Consider the following 9,286-nt stretch of genomic DNA (forward strand, 5'->3'; position numbering starts at 1 on the left):
AAAAAAAAAAAAAAGAAAGAGTTCTGGCCCATAGCCTGGAGGAAATCTTGCACAGAGCCACCAATTAGAATCTGAACAGATGGGCCTGATAGGATTTAGATCATACACTCTTTGTAGAATCAAATTCTGACACATTTGTCCATGCTTCAATAATGCCTATGTAATGAAGCTTCCATAGAAACCCAAAAGGAGGCCGGGCGCAGTGGCTCACACCTAGAATCCCAGTACTTTGGGAGGCCAAGGTGGGTGGATCATTAGGTCAGGAGTTCAAGATCAGCCTGACCAACATGGCAAAACTCCATCTCTGCTAAAAATACAAACATTAGCTGGGCGTGGTGGTGCGTGCCTGTAATCCCAGCTACTCAGAAGGCCGAGGCAGGAGAATCGCTTGAAGTTGGGAGGTGGAAGTTGCAGTGAGCCAAGATTGTGCCACTGCACTCCAGCCTGGGTGAGAGAGCGAGATACTGTCTCAAAAAAAAAAAAAAAAAAAACCACCAAAAGGACTGGGTTCAGAAAGCTTCTGGAAAGCTGAACACATGGAGGCTGACAGGAAGGTGAACGAGAATTCATCCAAGTGCTAAAAGGGTGGCACACCCCGACTCCAGGGGATAGACAATCCTATGTTTGAGACCCTTCCAGAACTCACCCCATGTATGTTTCCATCTGAGTGTTAATTTGTGTCTTTCATTAAAAAAAAAAAAAAGTTTTTTGGCCAGTGCAGTGGCTCATGCCTGTAATCCCAGCACTTTGAGGGCTGAAGCGGGCAGATCACTTGAGGTTGGGAGTTCAAGACCAGCCTGGCCAACATGGTGAAACCCCATCTCTACTAAAAATATGAAAATTAGCCGGGTGCGGCGGTGGGTGCCTGTAATCCCAATTACTTGGGAGGCTGAGGCACAAGAATTGCTTGAACCCGGTAGGCGGAGGTTGCAGTGAGCTGAGATTGCGCCACTGCACTCCAGTCTCGGCAACAGACCGAGACTCTCTCAAAAAATATGTAAATACCTTTTGTAATAAATCTGTAACTTTAAATGTTTCTCTGAGCTCTGTGAATGGTTCTAGCATATTAACTGAACCTGAAGAAGAAGTCATTGGAAACCCAACTTGGAGCCAGTTCTGGGAGGTCTAGATTTGGGACTGCTGTCTCAAGTGGGGGCAGTCTTGTGGATTCAATGCTCACCATGTGGGATTTGATGCTTGTATTAGTGCGTTTTCACACTGCTATAAAGACATACTCAAGACTGGGCAATTCCTGTAATCCTAGCACTTTGGGAGGCTGAGGCGGGCAGATCACGAGGTCAGGAGTTCGAGACCGGCCTGGCCAACATAGTGAAACCCCGTCTCTATTAAAAATATAAAAATTGGCCGGGCGCGGTGGCTCAAGCCTGTAATCCCAGCACTTTGGGAGGCCGAGATGGGTGGATCACGAGGTCAGGAGATCGAGACCATCCGGGCTAACATGGTGAAACTCTGTCTCTACTGAAAAAAAAATACAAAAAACTAGCCAGGCGAGGTGGCGGGCGCCTGTGGTCCCAGCTGCTCGGGAGGCTGAGGCAGGAAAATGGCGTAAACCCGGGAGGCGGAGCTTGCAGTGAGCTGAGATCCGGCCACTGCACTCCAGCCTGGGTGACAGAGCGAGACTCCGTCTCAAAAAAAAAAAAAAAATACAAAAATTAACCAGGCATGATGGCGCACTCCTGTAGTCCCAGCTACTCGGGAGGCTGAGGCAGGAGAATCACTTGAACCCAGGAGGCGGAGACTGTGGTTAGCTGAAATTGCACTACTGCACCCCAGCCTGGGTAACAGAGCGAGACTCTGTCTAAAAAAAAAAAAGACTGGGTAATTTACAAAGAAAAGAAGTTTAATTGACTCGGTTCCGTGTGGCTGGGGAGGTCTCAGGAAACTTACGACCATGGTGAAAAGTAAAAGGGGAAGCAAGGCATGTCTTATGTGGTGGCAGGAGAGAGGGAGAGTGAGGGAGGAAATGCCACACTCTGAAACCATCAGGTCTCACGAGAACTCACTCACTCTCACGAGAACAGCATGGCGGAAACCACCCCCATGATCTAACACCTCCTACCAGGTCCCTCCATGGCAAGTGGGGATTACAGTTGGAGATGAGATTTGGGTGGGGACATAGAGCCAAACCGTATCAATGCCATCTCCAACTACAAACCGTATCAATGGCATCTCCAACTACAAACCGTATCAATGGCATCTCCAACTACAAACCGTATCAATGCCATCTCCAACTACAAACCGTATCAATGCCATCTCCAACTACAAACCGTATCAATGCCATCTCCAACTACAAACCGTATCAATGGCATCTCCAACTACATAATGTCAGAATTTATTGAAGTACATCCAGCACAATCCACCGCAGAACTGACTGCTTGCTCATTACAGGAGAAAATCCTACATATTTGATCAAAGAAATTTTCTGCATTTATTGTTGTTAGGTGTGAGACCAAACAGGGATCAAACACAGCTTTGAGTTCTTCCTCTCAGACTTAAATAACAACTTACCGTGAGTCAATGTGTTGGTATTTCTGGGCTTAAGATGGTAACAACTTTAAAACAGTGTATTCTTGAGATATCGAAAACTCATGGTTGGGTAAGGTGGCTCACACTTGTAATCTCAGCACTTTGGAAGGGTGAGATGGGACAGTTGTTTGAAGCCAGTTCAACACCAATGTATTGGCATAACCAACAATCCCAGGTACAGGGGAGGCTGAGCTGGGAAGAGCATTTTTGCCCTGGAAGTCAAGGATGCAGTGACCTAAACTGTACCACTGCCATCTAGCCTGGGAGGCAGAATGAAACCCTGTCCCTAAAAAAATTAAAAATGAGGCCAGGTGCAGTAGCTTACACCTGTAATCCCAGCACTTTGGGAGGCTGAGGCGGGTGAATCACCTGAGGTCAGGAGTTTGAGACCAGCCTGGCCAACGTGGCAAAACCTCGTCTCTACTAAAAATACAAAAAGTTAGCTGGGTGTGGTGGCAGGTACCTGTAATCCCAGCTACTTGGGAGGCTGAGGAAGGAGAATTGCTTGAACCCAGGAGGCAGAGGTTGCAGTGAGCTGACATCGCGCCACTGCACTCCAGCCTGGGCAACGGAGCGAGACTGTATTAAAAAAAAAAAAAATTAAAAATTAAATTCCCAATTTATACATTCTAATAAACTTAATTGACAAAAATATACTTTAATATCTAAATCAGATAAAGGAAAGGAAAAGAAATATTTATACTACGCAATCCAAAACTCCTAGAGTGTGTACAGCTGTTAGAGAAACTCCTAGGCAAAAAAAAAAGAAAGAGAAACGTCCTCAAAAATATACAAATCAATGGCTATTCCCTGATACAACATCCCCACACATATAAAACAAAGAAGACAAAGAGTAATGGAACCACTGACTAAATAGAAATGTCAAGTTCATTTATTTTTAAATTTTCTTCTTCTTTTTTTTCTGAGACAGGGTCTTACTCTGTAACTAAGGCTCAAGTGCAGTGACACAGTCCTAGCACACTGCTGCCTCGACCTCCTGGGCTCAGGTGATTCTCCCACCTCAGCCTCCTGAGTAGCTGCGACTGCAGGTGTGCACCACCACAGCCAGCTAATTTTCATATGTTTTGTAGAGACAAGGTCTTACAGTGTTACTCAGGATGGTCTCAAACTCCTGGGCTCAAGCAATCCACCTACCTCAGCCTCCCAAAGTGCTAGGATTACAGGTATGAGCCACCATGCCCAGCCCCAAGTTCATTTCTAATATATGCAAAAGCCCAAAATAAAATCAGCAGTGGTTTTAAGACTACTGTCTTAAAGAGGCATCATGCCAGTGAGCTGTTCTCTCACAAGGACTCAGATATTCAATAAAGGATCTTTTTTTTTTTTTGAGACGGAGTCTCACTCTGTCACCAGGCTGGAGTGCAGTGTCACGATCTTGGCTCACTGCAACCTCCACCTCCCGGGTTCAAGTGATTCTGCTGCCTCAGCCTCCCTAATAGCTGGGACCACAGGCACATACCACCATGCCCAGCTCATTTTGTTTTATATTATTAGTAGAGATGGGGTTTCACCATATTGGCCAGGATGGTTTCGATCTCCTGACCTCCTGATCCACCCGCCTCAGCCTCCCAAAGTGCTGGGATTACAGGCATGAGACACCGCCCCCAGGCCTAAAGGATCTTTCAGTCAACTGTCTTTCCCATTCTGCTGAGTAAAAATCTCAGAACAGGCACCTACTCCTGTTACACACACCAGTAAAGTATGGACAAAGCACAACTGAACAACGGCTGAGGAACCTTGTAAAAGAAGAAGAAATGCATATGTCAGTCTCTTCGTTGGTTTCTGACACACAGCTCCTAACTTCTTGGGATGTTCTAGGTGAGAGGAACGTGATTTGTTCTAATGAGGCAGCCTCTGTAGGTTCCCTGGACTGGGTTGACCATCAGAAAGACCAGGCCATGATTACAGGCATCAAAGTGTCAGCCCCATCCACTATCCTCTAGGAAGGGAAGAGGGGCTGGAGACTGAGTTAATATCAGTCATGCCTATGTGATGAAGCCTGCATAAAAAATCCCTGAACTAAGAGAATCACTTGAACCGGGAGGCGGAGATTGCAGTGAGCTGAGATTGTGCCACTTCACCCTAGCCTGGGTGATAGGGCAAGACGCCGTCTCAAAATAAAAACCACCCCTGAACTTTGGGGTCATGAGATCTTCCAAATGGTGACACATGCAGGTGCCTGGAGGGTGGCGCACCCAGTGAATCTTCCCACATGCCTCTCCCTGTGAATCTCTTCATCCAGCTGTTCATCTGTATCCTTCAAAACACCCTTCAGTGTGAACCAATGAGCATAAGAATGTGTTTTACTAAGTTCTCTGAGCCACTCTAGCAAAGTAATCAAACCCAACAAGGGGCTTGAGGGAACCCCAACCTGTAGCTGGTTGGTAAGAAGGAAAGAGGACAACCTACTACCTGTGACTGGTGGCTGAGGCAGGGGACAGGTTTGGGAACTCAACCCTTTGCCTATGGGATCTGACACTAATTCCAGATCGATAATATCAGACAGGAATCACAGAAAACTATTAGATGGCCACTGAAAAGCTGGTTGTTGGTGGGGAGAAATCTCCACCCATTCGGTTGACCAGAAGTGAAGCGCCCTCTGCTGAGTAGCATTTGAGGGTAAGAAAAACACTGGATTTTCCCTATCCCCGCAAGACCTGAAGAGGCAAAGAGGGGCTGAGATGCCTTCATGCTATTTGTGAGCCCCACACACAAAAAACAGAGCCGCCAATGTTTTCTTATCTCCTGATTAGGTCTTCCTAGTATAGGATATTGTGTGGACCATACATAGGTCAAGGAGGCAGATCTACGCATACCTCAGGTTTGATGTATAAACCTAGCATTAGGTAAAATCACGACAGAAACAGAGACCACAGGGAAAATAGACCCCTCTGACTCAGCCCTCCCTGTGTCCTTCAGAATGATGGAATCAAAGAATTCTCATAAGCCATATGAGAGGGTGCGGTGCATCATGATAAAGACTTTGCCTTTGACACAGCAAAAGAAATAATCAGCAGAGTAAACAGACAACCCATAGAGTGGGAGAAAATCTTCACACACTATGTATCTGACAAAGGACTAATACCCAGAATCTACAAGGAACTCAAACAAATCATCAAGAAAAAAACAAACACTCCTATCAAAAAGTGGGCTAAGGACATGAACAGAGAGTTGTCAAAAGAAGATACAGAAATGACCAACAAACAGATGAAGAAAGACTCAACATCACCAATTATCAGAGAAACGCAAATTAAAACTACAATGCAATACCATCTCACTCCTGCAAGAATGGCCGTAATACATACATAATACATATTGGCATGGATGTGATGAAAAGGGGCCACTTTACACTGCTGGTGGGAATGGAAACTAATACAACCACTATGGAAAACAGTGTGGAGATTCCTTAAAGGTCTAAAAGTAGATCTACCATTTGATCCAGGAAAACCACTCCTGGTGTCTACCCAGAGGAAAAGAAGTCATTATACAAAAGGGGCCGGGCGTGGTGGCTCAAGCCTGTAATCCCAGCACTCTGGGAGGCCGAGACGGGTGGATCACGAGGTCAGGAGATCGAGACCATCCTGGCTAACACGGTGAAACCCCGTCTCTACTAAAAAATACAAAAAACTAGCCGGGCGAGGTGGCGGGCGCCTGTAGTCCCAGCTACTCAGGAGGCTGAGGCAGGAGAATGGCGTGAACCCGGGAGGCAGAGCTTGCAGTGAGCTGAGATCCAGCCACTGCACAAAAAAAAAAAAAAAAAAAACAAGAGACACTTGCACACGCATGTTTATAGCAGCATAATTCACAAGTACAAAAACAGAGAACCAGCTCAAATGCCCATCAACAAGTAGATAAAGAAAATGTGGTATACATATAATATGGAATACTACTCAGTCATAAAAAGGAATGAAATAATGGCATTTGCAGCAACCTGGACAGAACTGAAGACCATTATTCTAAGTAAACTAACTCAGGAATGGAAAACCAAACATTGTATGTTCTCACTCATAAGCGAGAGTTAAACTAGGAGGATGCAAAGGTGTGAAATGATACAATGGACTTTGAGGTCTCAGGGAAAAGGGTGGGAGGTGAGGGATAAAAGACTATACACTGAATACAGTGTACAATGCTCGGGTGATGGGTGCACCAAAATCTCAGAAATCACCACTAAAGAACTTATCCATGTAACCAACAAATAAATAATGGTAATATGGCCAGGAGCAGTGGCTCATGCTTTAATCCCACACTTTAGGAGGCCAAGGTGGGTGGATCACTTGAGGCCAGGAGTTCAAGACCCTGTTTCTACTAAAAATACAGAAAAAATGTAGCCAGGCTTGGTGGTAATTCCAGCTACTTGGGAGGCTGTAATTCCAGCTACTTGGGAGGCTAAGGCACGAGAATGGCTCGAACCCAAGAGGCAGAGGTTTCAGTGAGCCAAGATCGTGCCACTGCATTCCAGCCTGGACGACAGAGCAAGACACTGTCTCATAATAAAAAAATTTCGTAAAAATAAATTTAAAAATTTAAAAAATTAAAAAATAACAATACCAGCTTGGGTAACAGAGTAAGACTCTGTCTCCAAAAAAAAAACCCAAAAATCCAAGAAACCAAAAACAAAGAACAAATCCGTAAGAGGGGGCCAAGAAAAATTTCCCTCCTATGCCAGGCATGGTGGGTCATGCCTACAATCCCAGCACTTTGGCAGGCCAGCTAGGAAAAATACTTGAGGCCAGGAGTTCGAGACAAGTCTGGGCAACATAGTGAGACCTCATCTCCACAAAACATTTTTAAAAATTAGCGAGGTGCAGTGGCACGTGCCTATAGTCCCAGCGATTTGGCAGGCAGAGACAAGAAGATCATATGAGTCCAAAGACCGAGGGTACAGTGAGCCATGATCACACCACCACTACACTACAGCCTAGGCAACAGAGCAAGAACTTGTCTCAAAAAAAAAAAAACAAAACAAACTCCAATCAGAACTCACAGGATTTAAACTTTTATTTTCCCAAAGAATTCTCCTACTTGCAGAGAGCTCCCAAACAGAATCTCAAAGTGTGGTTCTGCAGGGTGCAGTGGCTCATGCTTATAATCCCACCACTTTGGGAAGCAGAAGAAGGAGGATCACTTGAGTCCAGGAATTTGAGGCTATGAGTTGAGCCACAACTGCCACTGTAGGACAGCATGGGTGACAGAGCAAGACCCTGTTTAAAAAAAAAAATTATGGGGCTGCCACTCTGCCCTTCCAAGCTCTTACCTGTGTTCACACCTTTGATGCATTCCCTGCCATCTGGATTGTTTGCTATTTTCACTTCACTCTGCAGATTCCGGGGATCTCTCCTTTGCTCCAACATGGAGATAATACTCAGGTCAGGAAGACAGATTCCTATTTACAAAAAGAAAAATAAAGAATAAATGTGTGTTGTGGCATCTCCAAAATCCAAGCCCCATGTCTAGGTAGGAGAGATGATACTATAAACGGATCAAGAATAGTATTTTGCCGGGCGTGGTGGCTCATGCCTGTAACCCCAGCACTTTGGGAGGCCAAGGCAGGCAGATCATGAGGTCAGGAGTTCAAGACTAGCCGGACCAATATGGTGAAACCCTGCCTCTACTAAAAATACAAAAATTAGCCAGGTGCGGTGATGTGCACCTGTAGTCCTAGCTACTCGGGAGATGGAGGCAGGAGAATCACTTGAACCCGGGAGGCGGAGGTTGCAGTGAGCCAAGATCCTGCCACTCCACTCCAGCCTGGCAACCCAGCGAGACTCTGTCTCAAACAAACAAACATACAACAAAAAGAACAGTATTTCACATAAATTCATCCACTGCCTCCTTCTGAATGCTGACGGAACATTGTAACATGCAGACATCGAGCTCTCTTGCAAGAACTAATGAATCATAAGCACAGGGGTGGATGACAGACAACTGGGTATCTTGAGTCTGTCAGAAGGTTTGATGCCTACTTAAGCCCTGGTACCACTCAATGATGAATCATGAAGGGGGCAGAATGTTTGAAGAAAGAAGTTAAGTCCAGAAAGCATCATGGAGCTTATTGTTTCTGAAAAATACAGCATTATAAAGCATTATGGAGGTTTTCATTTCTGAGTCAACAGGGTTTTAATCTCAGTCAAGCAGTACATTGACTCCTAAGATGCTAAGAGGCACACAACAAAATGCAAAAATATACCAGGGCAGATCCTGACTTCTGGAGGGACATTATCCTCACCCAGGAAGACCAGGTTCCTGTAGTTCTCCAACATCACTTCCCTGTATAAAGTCCTCTGAGCAAGGTTCAGGCATTTCCACTCCTCCTGAGAGAATTCTATGGCCACATCCCTGAATGTCAGGTGTCCCTAAAATGAAAAACACATTTCACCAACAGGGTATCATCACAAAATGAGAAGACAGTTGTAAGGACTGACTTGATTGAAGTGAATGTTTTGACAAATCCACATTAAGGTATTTTTTAGCTAGTTATGTGTTTCTAATTGTGTTTTATTATACTTCTCTATTAGAAGTTATGATATTCTTTAAATTAGTATAGATTTCTAATTTAGTGGACAATACAAGAAAAACAAAAATTAACCCACAGTTATTTCTATAGAAGTGTCAGATACTATATATATATATTTTTCAAACAGAGTCTCACTTTGTTGCCCAGGCTGGAGTGCAGTGGCACAATCTTGGCTCACTGCAACATCTGCCTCCCAGGTTCAAG

At 44.9% G+C, this 9,286-nt stretch overlaps 1 protein-coding gene across 1 annotated transcript in view; it reads right to left on the reverse strand.

Annotated features, from left to right (window-relative positions):
• The window catches only part of ZNF880 (zinc finger protein 880), a 25,061-nt gene that overhangs the window by 12,770 nt on the left and 3,005 nt on the right, over positions 1–9,286 (reverse strand). The window contains exons 2-3 of the mRNA XM_011946202.1: positions 8,795–8,921; positions 7,823–7,951 (exon numbers count right to left, since the gene is read on the reverse strand). Of these exons, the coding sequence (XP_011801592.1) occupies positions 7,823–7,951; positions 8,795–8,921 (256 nt within the window). The remainder of the gene's footprint in view (positions 1–7,822; positions 7,952–8,794; positions 8,922–9,286) is intronic.

Source organism: Colobus angolensis, unplaced genomic scaffold, assembly GCF_000951035.1.
Source record: "Colobus angolensis palliatus isolate OR3802 unplaced genomic scaffold, Cang.pa_1.0 Scaffold25, whole genome shotgun sequence".
Classification (NCBI taxonomy): domain Eukaryota; kingdom Metazoa; phylum Chordata; class Mammalia; order Primates; family Cercopithecidae; genus Colobus; species Colobus angolensis.